General features: G+C 32.6%; 4 protein-coding genes across 4 annotated transcripts; 1 reads left to right on the top strand and 3 right to left on the bottom strand.

The window, feature by feature from the left end:
- Positions 1–603: 603 nt before the first annotated feature.
- On the bottom strand, positions 604–1,557 carry LOC136975840 (perilipin-1-like). The gene is made up of 5 exons (XM_067270983.1): positions 1,294–1,557; positions 1,153–1,235; positions 864–1,065; positions 689–796; positions 604–620 (listed from the first exon to the last, which is right to left on the bottom strand). Exons 1-5 carry the CDS (start codon positions 1,496–1,498, stop codon positions 604–606), a joined length of 615 nt encoding a protein of 204 aa, XP_067127084.1. The 5' UTR covers positions 1,499–1,557.
- A 7,170-nt stretch (positions 1,558–8,727) lies between these two features.
- On the bottom strand, positions 8,728–9,797 carry LOC136975851 (perilipin-2-like). Its single transcript, XM_067270994.1, has 5 exons — positions 9,547–9,797; positions 9,385–9,467; positions 9,109–9,310; positions 8,936–9,036; positions 8,728–8,866 (listed from the first exon to the last, which is right to left on the bottom strand). The coding sequence occupies exons 1-5, from the start codon at positions 9,749–9,751 to the stop codon at positions 8,747–8,749; spliced, it is 711 nt and encodes a 236-aa protein (XP_067127095.1). The 5' UTR covers positions 9,752–9,797; the 3' UTR covers positions 8,728–8,746.
- A 1,191-nt stretch (positions 9,798–10,988) lies between these two features.
- Positions 10,989–12,099, top strand: LOC136975841 (uncharacterized). The gene is made up of 3 exons (XM_067270984.1): positions 10,989–11,219; positions 11,301–11,404; positions 11,671–12,099. The coding sequence occupies exons 1-3, from the start codon at positions 11,192–11,194 to the stop codon at positions 12,097–12,099; spliced, it is 561 nt and encodes a 186-aa protein (XP_067127085.1). The 5' UTR covers positions 10,989–11,191.
- Positions 12,100–14,482: 2,383 nt separating this feature from the next.
- LOC136975860 (uncharacterized) lies at positions 14,483–16,612 on the bottom strand. Its single transcript, XM_067271003.1, has 3 exons — positions 16,497–16,612; positions 15,827–15,891; positions 14,483–15,436 (listed from the first exon to the last, which is right to left on the bottom strand). The coding sequence occupies exons 1-3, from the start codon at positions 16,525–16,527 to the stop codon at positions 14,666–14,668; spliced, it is 867 nt and encodes a 288-aa protein (XP_067127104.1). The 5' UTR covers positions 16,528–16,612; the 3' UTR covers positions 14,483–14,665.
- Between the last annotated feature and the right edge of the window lie 431 nt (positions 16,613–17,043).

Below are 17,043 nucleotides of genomic sequence, written 5' to 3' on the forward strand. Positions count from 1 at the left end.
CCACGTGGATTTTTCTGGGTTTTTTCCACGTTTGTAACACCTGAATAGGGGCCAGTATCCCTTACAACATCGCCCAGATAGCATTTAACCACTCGTAACAACGCGCCCTAGAAAAGGCAACGGGGCCAACGGGAAAAAACCACTCGATGTAATTTCCCCTAGGATATACCTTGGAGTATTACTAACTACTTACTAACCTACGCCAGGTGTTGCCTATGTGAGGAATCTGATATGGAATACGAAGAAAATAAACCGTTAACGTCCTTATGTGCAATCTTTGTAGCTTTTGTTTTTTTACTGTGAACATGTGAAAACGAAGTATAATGTTTATTCTGTTTTCGCATACTTATCTAGTAGTTGTTTTTTTTCCTAGCCATTTTAAGACTTAATTCAAAAGATGGATTATAAGAGGAAAGTTTTCCGCGGTAGGTAGTTTTTCCCCGACAAAAAACAAACTCCACAAGTAACAAATGCAAGCAAGTTTATTGAAGTTTAAAGTACAAAACAAGTTATTTTCCAGAGATCAAGAAAGCCATAATCATTTCGTAGTACAGTACGACAGGAATAGCCCATAGCTTAGCAGGCAATGTTAGGAGAGAAAAGTCAGTCCAACGGTGTTCCTGCAAGGGGAAAAAGTTTTAATTTAACGTTTCGTTATTAAGGTTAAAAATTTGTGAAAAACTTAAACTTGCCGTGTCCTTGGATATCATCGCTTTTCCATAGAAACGAAGTCTATTTCCGCATTTCGACATTAAATCTTTCAAATCTTCAAGAGTCGAAGTTGGCTCGCTTTTTGCTAAAATATTTATTTTATAAAATCTTTTAACAAAAAGTTGCTACGTAAATTACGCACTCTTATTTACCTTCATCCTTCAAGGGAGGCAAAATGAAGTCCACGAACGCAGTAACCGTAGACATGGCCATTTTGCCTTTGAAGAAGCTATTCAGAAGTTCCTTAATTATGTTTACTCCTTCCTTACATGTTGTTACAAGTACAGTCCAATAGGTGTTTAGTTTTCCGCTTCTTTTTAGTTCGTCCACGTAAGAGACAATTGCATCTTTGATCTGATAACAGAAGAAAAAAAAAAAAACAGGAAGGTAAGAAGATTAGACTTAAAAAAAGAAAAGGCATTCGACTTAAAACATTTATACCTCAGTTGGTTGTTTCTTAGTAATTGGACAATATTCTTCCAGCTTGTTTAAGCCCTTTACTGCTAACTCATCGAGTGCTGAAACTACCAAAAGAGACGAGTTAGCGAAAATGAAGTGGAAATGAGTTATTTGAGTACTAACTTTGAGTATCCATTTTCTGTAAGATTGGTTTTATTCTTTCTGAGGTCTCAGCAATTACTTTCTCCATTCTAACGATAATTTCTCCAAATGCTTCCGAATTTTTACTTTCTTCGTACTTTCCTTTAATCCAATTAAAACAGGAAGCGATGACAGGGAAATCCATCAGACGAGAGAAAACATTCATTTTTTTCTGTTCTCCTTCCATCTCTAATCTCGATCACTATTCAATTAAAGCAGTCTCGGGAGGTACGCAACGGTGTCGAGTGTTACCGCGAGTTTCCTTTTATATCGTTCAAACCTAGAAAGAAGTGCCTGGCACGTTGCAAATCAACATCATTTGCATATGAATGCTTCCTACATAGATCAATTTCTTTGCAATTTTTTCATTCTAATAATTTAGGAGGAGTAAGAGAAATATAATATTTGAAATGACATTTAAGGTAATAAATGAAACAAGTGTCTACACTTAAAAAAGCTAATTTATGCAAATAGAGTTAGTTTAATATTTCATCAACATTTATTTCTTACTTTCTAAAATATTTACGAATTTTAACCGGTTAATATGTTAATAAAACAGACATGTTTAGTGAATGCTTTCATAAATATTTTTTCTAAAATATTCCATTATCTTTTTGGTTACTGCTTGAAAATCCTAGGCACAAAGACGACCTGATGGCGGTGTGAATGCGCTGTTTCAATTTCGGCAACATTGTTGAAAGTGGAGGGACGTAAACATTGTCCTTGACGAAACTCCACAGGAAAAAATTGCGCAATGTGATATACGGTGACTGGGGGTGGCCGTGTGCTGAAGGTATTGTCCGCGGTTGCTGCACGACCGATCCTGCCAGATCGATGAATTGGTCATATAGCAGTTGCTGATATATGAATAAAACCAATCGAATAAAAAAGAAAACCAATAGTTATGAAAAATTTGAGAGAAGAGGAGTGATTGAATAAAGGCAAACAGCGAGCGAGACTCCGAGACAATTATGTCAGCATTTTTGTGAAGACGTCGCAGCAAAAGGATGAGCTGAAAATATCGGTTGAGGATACGTAAGTTGCAACTTGAATTTTTATGGACCTTGCACTGACCTTGATAATAATAGAAATCCCATAATATAGCTTTACGTATATGGAACTGCAACTAATGCATAAATTAGATTTATGGAATAAAAGAAATGCTAAACAAGGACAACCTACCAAGGGGATCCCTACCAAACAGACGTTCTATGAAAAACAGGCCCTTATTTAAAACACGTGGTAAACGAAATTCGGAAAATGCCAAGCGGTCAGACTGTTGGTTTTGCACGAAACCGCGACCAACTACTAGTTTTTAATAGTTTAATGTATTAATTTTTTCTTATAAAAAGTATTTTTATATATAAATTTTAAATGTGTTCTAAAAGAATTTTTATAAATGATCAATCACAGTGTAGTCATACCTGCAGTGAATGACGAAATTAGTGAGGCACAATGCCAACATATCCATGTTTAATTATCGACGAAAAGTATTAAGTGTTTGTCGGAACTCGAACTCGGTCTCTCAGAGATAAATGCAAATGTCTTCCTTATTTGGGAGCATATTCATGGACGGTCTTCTTTATTGCTAGTATCTTCATATTACTATTTTTATAATGATAAGAAAGTTTAAAACATTTCCATAGAAGTGTCATTATTGGATATATAAAATATTTCTGAATACATTCGATTTTTCGTAAAGAACCTTGAAAACTTTTCAGAAATTGATAGCTGTATAAGTAAAGTATAAAATTAATTTATTTAATAAAATATTTACTTAGTAAATATACACACATTTTATTTTTTTACATAAAACAAACTTACAAAAGAGTGATTCAAATAACGTAATGAGGTGAAAATAATTAGTTCTTTCATGTGGATGAGTGTACAAAGTACATTCTGAATGATTGGAAGTGGCAAGCAGCTTAGTAAACAAGTTAATGAAATGGTATATTTTGTATTATTAAAAAAAACTGTCATTGGCTTGTTTACTTAGTTGCTTGTCACTAGTAATTACCTCAGAATATTCGAATACAAACACCTCTTCTTAATCTATTTTCATGCATACAAGCGACTGTACTCATCGGATAGAAAAACTTAAGAAGCAAAACCGTTATACCAGGACGACAGGAGGCTTGTTGTTTATATCCAACTTGCTTATAAGACTCAAAGTTTAAAGCTTACACAATATGAATCGTGTTTGTATAATAGAAATCGGCAAGGAATCGAAATCGCTCGATGGCTTCGATCAGAAATGGGAAGATTTCCTTAAAAATCTTCAAGTTTGGGGTTTAAAGTTGAAGACAGAGAAAAAATTAAATATTTACGGCGCCTTTGTCTTAATAGTGGCAAAATTAAATTTAATTTTCCTGATTTATCACAAGTGTACTGAATTTATGACGAAACAATCGCATCCAACGAGTATACTGCTCTCCACCTTCATAGCCATTTCCATTCTAGTGTCTTTGGTAAATATATATCACTTCCACCGTAATAAAGTGAAGCTGTATGACCTGATCAAGAAGGCATTGAGAATATCACAATTAGAACTTGAAAATGGATCTGATGAGAAATATTTTCGGAAAAGGATCATCTTTCTATGGATCAATTTTCTCTTGTACAATTTGTCATGTTTGATGTTTTTCTTGAAGAAAGATAGTGACTTTTATGAATTTTGGAATATTCAGACCATGTTTTCATATAAAATGTCAGAAAATCTTTCTTTGTTCGTTTCTTATTTCGTGTATGTAGGTTATCCTATGTTATTTTTGATGCCTAACAATTTTCTCTTTGTTTTCTTTGCACTGATTTGCAGGGAGCTTGAAAATGGATTCAGAGTTTTACATTACAGAATTCAAAACTGTCAAGATGTACAGAAAGAGATTTCAGCTGTTTCCGAAATTTACGTGAAATTAATTAGCGTAATGAATGCCGTGCAGAAGATATACTCAGCGATTTTGTTTATCTGGACCATTTTCGTTGCAGGTAATATTACTTTTAGAGTCAGTCGTTTTAGTATTCTTTTGGACGATCCCTTCGAATTCATGTTCATGTTTTTACCGTTTTTCTGTTTCCCATTCTTGTACTTTGTCGACGTTTGCCTTTCCTCTTCGCGTATGACATCAGCTGCCAAAACTTTGGCTGTTGAAACTTATCGACTTTCTGCCCATTGCAGAATTACCACTCAAGAATCTGCATTCAGATTTATGCTCAGTTGCATGCAAGATATTCCTTGTTTCTCTGCATGTGGAGTATTTGCTATTGACGGGAATCTTCTCTTGACTATTGCCAGTGTGGCCATCTCTTATTCTGTAATGATGTTTCAATTTTTTAGCAATTCTCCTAGCAATTAGATTTCTTCTACTTTATCTAACGACTTTTACTCAAACTTAATATTAATAAATACTTTTGATTTGTCCTTACAAAAATATATGTTGATTGTAACAGTTGTAGTTATGATTTTAATGGATATGATCAATAGAATAAGCAATGCAACACAAAGCAATCTGCTAATGAAAATGCCTTCCTCGAGAACTTAATGGGAAACAACCTCATTTAGGTTTCCCCCCTCTCTTTTAAGTCTTAACGCATTTTGAGCACTAAAAGTACCATTTTTTGACAAACCCATTTTGAGTTCGACGACATTAACAATGCGGCGGTCATGTGGTGAGGAATGGGCGCAATATATCCGAACGGACACCCCGAAAAATTCCTATGGTTTTTCGATAAGTCAGGATTCGATCTCGGATCCCAGAGCGGTGGGGTGCCACTCCTGTCACTCCTATTTCGGCTTTAGACATGAGAACAAATTTTCCAGCCTGTTAGTCAGGCAGAAGTGTGACTAATTATCAAGTGTTTAATATGTTTATATATTTAGCCATTGTTGGGCACGAAAAATAATTGAAAAAATAAGTTTCATATTTTCAGGAATTTGATTTATTTAACAGCGATGTCCATTTTCTTGGTACGAAATGGCGGTAAATTTAAAAGTTTTTTTTGGTTTCAGTCGATGTGTCTCTTGTAATAGATAAAGTAAACTTTAATGAAGCGTTTTTTATAATAACAGCAATGTTGAACGAAAATGACTTTTTCAATTGGTGTTCTAAATTTGATTTAATTATTCCTTTTGTTATTGAAATTATTCTGACTTTTCATTACAATTTGAGAATATTAACAAAGTTAATTAACGAGACACCGAAGAGTTTATACTATTTCCATATTATTACTCCGAATAAAAAATTTAAAGGTAATCTTCGTTGTTGTCATTTATATCGGTCTGCTAAAGAAAATCATTCCTGACTCATCATTCTATGCTTTGGTGGTTGAATAGAAAGGAAATTAGTATGTACACACAATATATTGAGAGAACAGAGAGATGCGTCAGAAATGGAGCTATAGTGTTATGAAATTATCTGTCTTATGGATTAATCCTGTGGCCTAAGACAGCATTATACTGCCTAGGAGACACTAGAAACGACCTTCTTGCAACAAACGTTATGTATAGGACAATAGAGTTTACTTGTTTACTCTGCTCGATTGACTGTATTTTCCTCGACTGTCCTATCTCCGATCAGAAACTAACTGATAAAATTTATAATATATTTTTCGGCCACAATTACAGTCAGGATTCGATGCAGCTCCTCCCTGCAAGCTGTAAGTTTTTACAGTTCCGTAAAATAAACACTTCCGCTCATAGATGGTTTTCTTTCTACACCTAAAGAAACTATCCAATACTATCAGAAAACAATGGACTAAATGGAAACGTTATGGGAACCCAAGAGATCTTTACATATACAGAATACTACAACAACGCTACTATCAGGAACACCGTATTACCTTTCAAGAATACTTCAACAGAATTGTATCTAACTTTGTCGCAGACCCCGTACCTTTTGGTGTTTTATTTTAAAAAATCTCAAAATAACTACGCCCAAACAAAAAGTTCCTGACGATGAAATTTATGATATTTTTAATAATGTCAAATCAAGATACTTTGGCCTCCTACCCGAAGCTATCTTTCATTCACTATCTTTGCAACAATGTAAACATAACTTCGTTATTGTTTCGATGTAGATTCCGTCTCTTCTGTTGGGTAAACAACTATTACTTGTGAAGATTATGTAAGATTTATATTGGTGATCTCGAATTTTTGCCTTTCTTCCGTATATGTGGCATACCACAGGGTTCTGTATTAAGCATGCTTTTTTTAGCTTACATAGATAAATTACAAATCAATAATTGTTTATGCAGATAACAAAATTGAATCCAAAGACCCCTCCTCCCTGCAAGCTGATATCAATTCATTACGCTCAAAATTTGCCGGTTATAATCTAAAAATCAATAAGACTTTACTCCGAAATAATATATATGAAATATTGGAAATAATTTGCAACATATACGCCAATTTTATTTGCGTCGTTTTTGCTTGTAAATGAACATTTTACTGAAAACATTTGTAAGATTCTTAATTATATCCATGTAGACATTTTTTTATTCTTGTGCATTTTCAGTATTAAGATATTTACTTGTTTTAATCTTTTAAATAATCGATAACGTTATTATTTCAAGCTGAAAATAACATTATTAAATTTTTGATAGTCGAACCTCCAATAACATCCACTTCTACGCAGCAGACATTTTTAGGAATGTTGTTCCTGGTACAGAAATGTATACAAATAACCTCCAAACAACGGACATTTTTAGTAGCTTTCATCAAAGAAAATGGTGTTAAACGTCTGAAGTTAAAGCAATGAGAGGTGTAAGAGCAATTTTAAGAAATCTAACGAGTTGCATAACTTTTCCGGTAAAAACGTTAAAATTATATGTGGCGCCATCTGTTACGAAATTTTAAAATTTTTATTATAAAATCGCAAAAGACTTAATTTTGAAGGTAGAAATGAGTTTTACAAAAAAATTGCAAATGCTAATAAGTAGAATTTTAAGTCTGACTCTACTCGATGTATGGTATGACCCTTCCTCTATCATACAAAATATAATAGAATCAATCACTCTGATATAAAAACCTTTCAGAAATTTTCGAATAAAAAAAGCACAGAAGTTATCAAAGTTAATGAACAAAATTGTTTTCCCCAAACACAAAGCATCCATATATACTATTTTAAATCAAAAAAATGTGCGCGATCAAATTTTACACACTTAAACGATTAGATAGGGGATTTATATAGACTATTGTGCCTTTACTTTTGATCCTTCCTCACGTAACGTACAATGATGTAATTTGATATACTTTCGAAAAAACTATGTACAATAGTTTAGGACTCCAATATTGAAACGAGGAATTTCAGTATTGTTTTTTAGGTAAGACTGAGCTACAGCATGTGATACAATATTTAAACTAAATTTCTGTACAATGTTCTTCGGGAGGCACCTCTCTGGTAGAAGACCAAAGCGTTACGTTGCAGTAATCTCAAACGTAACTTTAGCATGTAAGATTTTCGAGATGCTTCGAACATTAAAGTGGTTAGCTCAAAATCAGAAATAGCAAAGTTCACAGAGGGAAAGCTATGTATTAAGAGTGCACAAATTAAACTGATAGAAACTCCATCATTTATGGTTAGTTTGTTACTCCTATTATTCCATTTGCAGGATTTCTGGTGTAAATAAAGGCAGAAAACTTTTCGGTATAAATAATATCAGTGTGCCAAAGTGTTACGCAGTGACGAGTCTGCCGAGGAAAAAATATTTTGTACAAAGAGAAGTTAATACAATGTTGAAAGTTGAATTCTTATTGAAATCACCCAGGTTATTTATACCTGGATATATAATCCATTAAATTCTAATGTTGCATTGTCAGTTGTGACGGTACGGTTACATATTTATAAATCGGCACGTGTCAAATGACACTTCCTAGACATCCGGTTCGCGCACAGAGGTCAGAGTAATGTAAAAAGTTCATACCCAAACAGAATTGGGAACTGTTATCCAGGAAGGAAGTCAATCTTAGTCGGGGGGGGAGAGACGTTAAAAATTAGTTTCCTGAAGTAAAAAAAAAAAAAATATATATATATATATATATCACTTATAGACGTTTGTTTATAATTTCAAGCAATGTTAATTATGAACTAACATTTCGTTAAGAATTTGCTGATATAGTCTGTACATTGTGTACGGATTTCGATCTTTTCCATCACCCCTAATATTATTTCAGGTAATTAACAGAAACCTAATAGAACTGAAGCTGTGATAGTTGTTTACTTTAAAATAGGTGATCTATATCGTAAACTAAGGCGTTTAGAAGTTCACTATGCAATTCTAGTCAGTAATTATGACAATTATCATTGTACTAGTTCTTAATGTAAGACTATGTGGGAAGTCTTTCCTAACTTCACTATTTTTTAAGCGCGAATGCGTGTTTGAACTAGCGAGACAATACCGACAGTACAGTTGTGAAAAAAATCTTTATTAAACGAATTGCTCAGAGAAGTACATTTTTATCTAAATGAAAAGATGCCATCATCTCGTAGTACACGATTAGAGGAATGGACCAGAGTTTTGCGGGAAAGACAAGAAGGGGAAAGTCACTCCATTTTACGTCCTATATAAAAAAAACCAGGGAGAATAAATGAAGATCAAAAGAGAATTAGAAGGGGGGGATATAACTTACCGCGTTCATACTGACGAGAGCCTTTCCGTAATATCGCATTCGGTGTACACATTTTGAGAACACCACTTTCAGGTCACGAGAAGTAGTTTCTGGAAACTCAGCTGGAAAATTAAGTACTACTAGTGAAGAATTGGGGATTGAAAAAAATTAAGATTGTTTAGTAGTATACTTACGTTCGTCCTTCAAGGGAGGCAATAAGAAGTTTGCAATACCAGACGCGACTAAAACTACAGTCTCTGCATTCAGCAAGCTCTTAATAAATTCCAAGACTACATTCAATACTCCTTTTGCAGTCATCCGAACGTGAGACCAGAACACGTCCATCTTGCCGCTGGATTTTAGGTCTTTTAAATAAACAGTTAAAGCTGCTTTTAACTAAAAAATAGAAATAAAGCAGTCAGTATAGTAGAAAAAAAAGGAAGAGAAGCGTTTAAGATCGTCATTAGTACTTCTGCAGGTTGTTTCTTAGTGATAGGAAACATCTCTTCAATTTTGTTTAATCCTTTCACTGCATAATTATCAAAGGTCAAAACTAAGAAAGAAAAAAAATAAATAAATTTAAAAAGTTTGTTACAATAGAAAAATATTAATAAATTTCTAAATTTACTTACCTTGCTTTTCAAGCTTCTCGAAGGAAGGTTTCAGCTTATCCGCAGATTTCATCACGATAGCTTCCGTTCGAAGAAAGAATTCTCCGAACACTTCCGACTTCTTTGCATCTTCGTATTTTCTTTTAATCCACTCAAAAGCAGAAGAAAGTACTGGGAATTCCATCAGACGAGAAAATACTTGCATCTTCTGTTCCTCTTTGGTCATCTTTCCTTAAACTCTTCTTTAATTGACTCACACTAGTACCAAATCATTGCTCTATTTCGCTTTTATAGCTAGTAGTTCAAGAAACGTTGCTCAATAAAATGCAAATTTCTAAATTTGCATGTACGTACTTAACGTGGATAAAGAGCTTCACATTAACAGGAGATAATTAACTGCGTTTTTAGTTATTGATTATTTAATATTCGTAAATTTAATTATTCAATTTTAATTTTATCGAAACATTTGCATGTAACACTTACAAATCACAAAATGTTAAAATAAATTTATGAATATTTTAAAATTAAAGGCTTATTCGATCCTTTATAAATAGATAAAGAATTATTACTAGATTTAATTAATTGACAGCGCTTGATTTTAATACAGCGCTTTACAGATTAACACTGATAATTAGTCATGGTTTCTACCTCAGCAAACACTAGCCACGTGGAGTTTTCCACGTTACTAACACCAAAATAGGCACCGGTTTCCCATGAAAGATTTGCCGGGAGGCATCTTTCTTCATCAAATTGCCCATGTGTCGCGTGATAAAACCAAACCAAACTCTGATTTTTCTTATTCTTTAATGTTTATGAACACCAGAAATACGACGATGTTCTGTTTCTGGTCATCTTCATACAGTAGTAATGCTACTACACATAAAACTTCATAAGTGGTTAATGTGTTTAATGAGTTTCGTAATTTTCCATTAATTAATTTAAAAACCGGTTTATGTACAGTTAATCCTAACTAGTCAAATTTGAATAAATATTTTAAGAAAAGTCCTGGGATAATTTTACGTAATTAACGAATATCAATATCCTTACAGCCGGATGGCCGGGTTGCTAGGATGCTTGCTGGAATATACAGGATCAAATCTGGATAGATCAGTCTCAAGATGATTTTAGGGCTATTCATTTCGGATATATCAGGCTCCATTATTTACAACCTGGCCGCTCTATTGTGAGGCCTGGCCGAACACATACTGGGCCTTTTACTGCCCACAGGGCGAGAAGTGTTCTAAAAAAGGAAACAATTGTTTATAATAAAATGAAAATGAATATGATACCTTCCACAATATTAAATAGAAAAACATGTTTCTGTTTTTCAAATATCAAATTAAAATTATATTATAAACAATTATATTACCTGATATTGTTATCCAGGAAGTATATTACTCAACTTGAAAAATTTGTTGTAAACATAATTTATTTTTATCTACGCTGGGATTTCTACAGAATGCTATAACATATAGGATGATATTGATACCGATCAATTACGGAACTTCCAACGTAATTGCTGATGATATAAAACTAATATAATCAAACTCATATTCAGTAGTATAGAATATCAACCAATAATTGTAAGTTAATCTTTACGAAAATAATTCCAAAATTCATATAAAAAGCCATCGGATAGAGCGTTACAGGCATAGAATATTTCAAGATGAAACTGTACGTATTCCTCGTATCTGGTAAGTTTAACATTTATAAAGCTTTTTTTTTTAATTTATTATATTTAAAATAACATTTTGTGATTTTCAAATATTATTCAGTTATACTATTCATTCAATGCACTTATTGTATTACTGACGATCCCGAAACCACCGTGGATGATTTTGAAGTCTTCACTGATAACACTAATTCAGAGAATTACCCCGTATGTTATCATCTATTTTACCTATATATTTATTATTATACATACGCAGATACTCCCAGAGGGGGACAGGAGATGTAAATTATCCCTGGTTTCGAGAAGTAGTTGCCCCTGTAGAAAGTGGATGAAAAAAACCAATATTTTTAATTCACTTCCTTTAATATAATAATTCAATGTTTCCTGTTTTCCCTCCGGGTGGCCCAGTATATATATATATATATACCTGTAGCATATAAACGATTTTATATAAAGACATTTTGTAATTACAGTTTACTACTTCAACTGAAAAGGAAACAACGGATGGATATGAAAGAAAAGACAAATATGATATCATTGATCTTCTCGTTTCCGTAATGAATATGAAATCTGATATGATCATGAATCGAGTTATTGCTTTAGCTATCGATCTGATCAATTCCAAGTACGATGTGAATATGCCAAATGCATTAAAAAATATATCAGATTTGATATATTTGCACGCAAACGGTGAAAACATCACAGAAGATAATCCCATTCAACTCGATGAACGTATCAGTCGAATCGTAGTGAATTTCTTGGATAATTTGAGTGATGATCTAAAATATTACTACAATGTTGAAAATACAACTAATATAGAGATAACCCTTTTTTATAAGAAAATGTATTATGGATACCTGTCTGAAATAGCAAAATTTATTTCTATGTTTTTCAATATGTAATATTTACTTGGAAAATATCAATATTAAATTATGTTTTTTAAACAGGTAACATTTAAAAATGTTTAAAATTAAAATTGTAATTGAGAATTGTAATTTAATATGGATTCTATGGTGTAATTGAAAAATAAAGTATTAAAATTTTTGCAAGTTTAAAAGTTATTGCTTTATTAGCATAATAGTTTTGAATATGGAGTAATTAATTAGAGTATAAGTTTTCTAATCCGGCACTCGATAATCCGAAACATCCGGTCATTTGAACTCTACGAAATGTAGCCGATAATCCGGCCTTTCGGTAATTAGAACTTGTTTCGACAAGTGGTAAGATCAATGATCCCGGATGTAAATACAGTATGTTTAGAAAATAAATATACAGTACGTCGATTTTGTGTAATAGCGTGTTCTTAACGCTTTTTGCAGGTTTTTAATTAATTATAGAACAGTATAATTATGCCCGTACGTCTATATGCAGCAGCAAATACACTTTCCATCTCCTAGCACTAAGTTGGTCACATGACCATGTAATCTCAGCGTTTTTCTCGTTGGCCACGCTCTCGCTCATTGACCCGGAGGAGCACTAAATTGCATTATTTAAAGACATAAAAACTGGCTTACGGGTTTTTATTATGATCTCAATTATACGTATCTATGAAATTAGCATATTATAATTATGAAAATCAATGCACACCACTGAAATCTCCAGATCCTTGCTGCCGTGTTGAGTGAATTAGTTCATTTTTCTTAATATCGTGCTTTACCAACCATTTGGCCCATACTTGTCGAATTTCATGTAATAATGCCTTATAAGTTATAACTTGTCAACTGTCATTTCAGTTATGTGATGTTTTTTCCACTCAAATCTCTTTGTGGCTCTTATTTATAAGACGAACTCATTTCAAGTGCCTAGGGCTTATTGAAGTGCAATGGGGTCCCATTTTCTGTTAGATTAAGAATTTTTAAATTGGGGTTTATAATTCATTTTTACTAACATCAAAATCGGAGTTGAAATAAATTTATTTATGAAAAGGTGTTGAATGACAAACTTTATATCTTATATAAAAAACATAAGAAATTAGTGAAATATTATCAACAAAAATAATTCAATTTTTATGGGCCCTTCACACTTCGGGCCCACGGCTTAAGCTTTATTACAATATAACCTATATAGATCCGTCCCTGGCTGGATGAGACGTAATTTTCCTAACATTGTAGAATTGCTAAGTTTCAGCAAATTACCCTGTTTTACAATACTTCAATACAGGGGATTTTTCCAGATGAACTTGTTTCATATTTTTGACTAGAATTGATGTAATTTGACACAACTTGATGAGGACAATTCATTTTTTAGAAATTTCCCAGATTGAAAGTTTCAATTTGTATAGTTCAATGATAAACAACAATTAGAATTTATTTATTATCGTTGCCAATAAATGGCCCTACATGTAAAGGATGCAGAATCTATATACTACTCCAACGTTTGTGGAAATATGGAAATACATAACTTAGTTTCAATTCCCGGATCTAAATAATACTCGAACTATAAGAATAATGGACTGTATAAGAATCAAACCAACAAGTTAACAAGAATTGATTTATATTTATATAGATTGTTCGTGTTATTTAGGTGGCCACAAATATATCAAAATTCTGTATTTAGTTTTCGGTTTTGTATTAACAGGCTGGCACTATAATCATTTTTACGATGTATATATGTATCATTGTGAAGGGTCTTGTATTTAGATTTGTGTGTAGGCAGATCCGCTGATACGTTTGCAGTATATTTGGAAAAAAGTTTATTTATGATACAGTATATTCAAAATTCAAATGATTTCTTTGTAAAGGTCAGTTCGTATTTCGTAGAAAGGAAAAGAGAAGAGAAAACAACCCTAAATAAATTTAGTGCGCCACGCCTCTTGTGTCACTAGTGAAATATTTTCGGAGTTATTTGATTAGAGAGAAAAGTGGGCAGAAATTCTATTTTTGTTTTTTCTTTTTGATCGTCAAGAATTCTGGGCGTTCTGCAACACGGAAAATGCAAAAAGTCGAAATCGTCTTTCTTAATTTATTTTATAACATCATGAAGTTTTCCTTTCTCTGATCTCTAATCAATTCTTATGTTTAAAGAATAGAACACTACAACAGAATCCTCATTCAAAGATTCGCTTTGAACGAGGATTCTGTTGTAGTGTGGAAAGCGCATGCATGTTTCTCTTTTGTTATTTTGCAGTATAAAGGATTATGAAAAGAAAATAATAGAAATAAAAAAGACACATTCTCTAACCTAAGCTAAAAATAATGAAGGAGAGATCACTGGATCTGATTGAATGTACAGGATATTAGGCAGTATGAAGCCAAATAATACAAATAAATAAGTAAATGCGATAAATTTATTTGAATAAAAGTATTGTACAAAGTAAGAAAAATTATAATTTCTTATCTTCTTGATAGAATCAGCAAGGTTCAACATTATTATCATAATTAATCCTGAATACGTATAAAGATTTTTATATTGTTTCTACAATTTTCAAATGCATATAACCTAAATTAAAGTTTAAACTGTGTATCATCGTCATCGTCGTCGTTTATCGTCGTTGTCATCGTCATCATTATCACAATCGTCATCAGTATCATCATCGTCATCATTATCATCATCGTCATCATCATCATCGTCGTCATCATCATCATCATCATCATCATCATCATCGTCATCATTATCACAATCGTCATCGTCGTCATCATCGTCGTCATCATCATCATCGTCATCATTATCATCATTATCATCAAACATCTCGAACATTTCACCATAGAGAGCTTGCTGCATGTGAAGAAGTTTTCTAGTTTTAGGGGTTATTTCCATGGCGTTATACTGATTTAGCGCTGCATTCAAATCTTGTAATACTGCAAGAATCATTTGAAATTTCTTGTTTAATAAGGATTCGAATTTGCTATAATACAATAAGGCTTCATCTGAGGAAAGTTCTCTTGTAAAATAGTCTTTTATCAGCTTGAACAGAGTAAATACTTCGTCTTTGTTTTCATACCGTAACATAGGTAAAATCGTTTGCTGTAGATAATTTAACATCATTGTTGGTTTCAAGTCACCGGTTTTCAAGAACATGATTTGAAATGCGTCCTGAAGAACAATCGTTGGATATCTCAACAAACGTAGAATTGATAAAAATTGTTCCCTACGTCTTTCATCGCTCGAAATTGTTTGGAAATTCTCAGTTGTTTCAATAGTGGGATTCTCAGTTGTTTCAATAGTGGGATTTTCAGTTGTTTCAATAGTGGGATTCTCAGTTGTTTCAATAGTGGGATTTTCGGTCGTTTTAGGTTGTATCTAGCAAAAAAAATAACAATAAGCATAAAAAATAATGCACAAAAACAATAGGCAAGATAGAAAAATTTGAAGAAAAAGTTTAGACGTACAAGTGCGATAGGAGAGTTAATACATAAAGAATGATTATCAAATAATTAAGCAAATAAGGTAAGGTCATTTAATGAGAAGGGATAACAACTATGCAGTAGATGATGTAAAGTATGCTGGAGTAAGAGCAGAAGAAAGTGGTTAGTCAAATTTGGAACGGCTGTATTGAGCCGATGTGGAAGATAAGAAGTTTGATAGGAGAGGATGAACGTAAGAAAAGAGTACAGATCGCTGATGTAAAGTAGTGACTTTGTATAAGTCATGGAAAATGCTAAGGGCAAATAAGTAAAATTAACTACTTACAAATATCTTTGTTAGAACCGGAGGGTCCTTCACTGCGCAGCTTATAACATGGATACAGGATACGACTGCAATAAGAAACACAGAATAAGTGAGGGTTAGATGGTGGAAAAAAGTTGTGAAAATTGTTACTGAAAATAAATTTTGTTTAAAAATCTGACTAAACTGGTGTTCACTTATCATACCAAACAACAGAAGAACGAACAATACAACAGTGTCTTCTCGAAACAGCAGAATATAATTTTTTGCTAAATCACGATCTCACCCTTAGATGTGTGGGATAGTCGGTAAACATTATATAAATGAGCCCTCTATCAGTGACTACTCTTATTTTTGAACTTTTGCAAGTTAGATTCATTTCTTAAGCTTCTGAAGTATTATATTCAAAAAACAAAAGTCATTCGCTAATCTTAAGTTAAGATTTTCGAGGCTACAGTAAGCAAAAGCATCGGTGAAACATTCTGCAAGTCAAAAACAGAAACATCACTTACTGTTATAGTAATTGCGCGTAAACAGCATACGGCAAACTTTCAACTAACACAATATATTAATACGTGGCGCTACTTTTCACATTAAACGGTAATTACAAGTGTTCACCATCTACCCTTCATTTACCCTAATAGATGTATGATAAATGCATATAATTACATAAAATATTTTTATATATATTTACCAAGAATGAGAGGAAAGAGCTTCAACTTCATTTTTCTGCTGTAAAATGTATGGAATATAAGTCCAACTGCTCGCCTTTTATAGCAATTCGGGTAATGATACTATATAATTTCGTAACATGTTCGTGTACGATTTACATAGGTTTACAAATAACAAAATAAACGTTCAGTATCCTTGTTTATTAAAATATCGAATAATTTTTGTAACTTCACTTGAAAATAATTTACGTGTTGTATTGTTATAAAATATATTATTTTATTACACATATTGCTTTGTAAGTGGTAAATAACAATATAAAATTCTGTCGACGAGAAAAAATGTGGTATTATATTTATTTAATTTATTCTCACACAACTGAAACAATAGCAGATTTATAATTTACTGTTCCGGAACTGTTGTATAATTGTACTTAAGCTTCTAACATAAATATTGTACAGAATTTTGACAACGCCGTATTACTTAGTCCAGGCCTCATATGTATGAAGACCTCAAAAATTTAAATGTTATAAGTAGATTTGTTAGTCTAAATTAATAAATTTTATTAATTG

This window comes from Centruroides vittatus, unplaced genomic scaffold (genome assembly GCF_030686945.1).
Source record: "Centruroides vittatus isolate TY-2023 unplaced genomic scaffold, ASM3068694v2 contig_390, whole genome shotgun sequence".
Taxonomy (NCBI): Eukaryota; Metazoa; Arthropoda; class Arachnida; order Scorpiones; family Buthidae; genus Centruroides; species Centruroides vittatus.

Coding starts and splice junctions, on each gene's coding strand:
- LOC136975840 (XM_067270983.1), bottom strand. CDS start 1,498: ATGGAAGGAGAACAGAAAAAAATGAATGTTTTCTCTCGTCTGATGGAT. Junction 1,236..1,293: donor ACAGAAAATGGATACTCAAA/GTTAGTACTCAA, acceptor CTCTTTTGGTAG/TTTCAGCACTCGATGAGTTA. Junction 1,066..1,152: donor CTAAGAAACAACCAACTGAG/GTATAAATGTTT, acceptor TTCTGTTATCAG/ATCAAAGATGCAATTGTCTC.
- LOC136975841 (XM_067270984.1), top strand. CDS start 11,192: ATGAAACTGTACGTATTCCTCGTATCTG. Junction 11,220..11,300: donor GTACGTATTCCTCGTATCTG/GTAAGTTTAACA, acceptor AATATTATTCAG/TTATACTATTCATTCAATGC. Junction 11,405..11,670: donor CTAATTCAGAGAATTACCCC/GTATGTTATCAT, acceptor TTGTAATTACAG/TTTACTACTTCAACTGAAAA.
- LOC136975860 (XM_067271003.1), bottom strand. CDS start 16,527: ATGAAGTTGAAGCTCTTTCCTCTCATTCTTG. Junction 15,892..16,496: donor GCTCTTTCCTCTCATTCTTG/GTAAATATATAT, acceptor TTCTTATTGCAG/TCGTATCCTGTATCCATGTT. Junction 15,437..15,826: donor CGGTTCTAACAAAGATATTT/GTAAGTAGTTAA, acceptor TTTTTTTGCTAG/ATACAACCTAAAACGACCGA.
- LOC136975851 (XM_067270994.1), bottom strand. CDS start 9,751: ATGACCAAAGAGGAACAGAAGATGCAAGTATTTTCTCGTCTGATGGAA. Junction 9,311..9,384: donor CTAAGAAACAACCTGCAGAA/GTACTAATGACG, acceptor TCTATTTTTTAG/TTAAAAGCAGCTTTAACTGT. Junction 8,867..8,935: donor CTCTCGTCAGTATGAACGCG/GTAAGTTATATC, acceptor TTTTTTATATAG/GACGTAAAATGGAGTGACTT.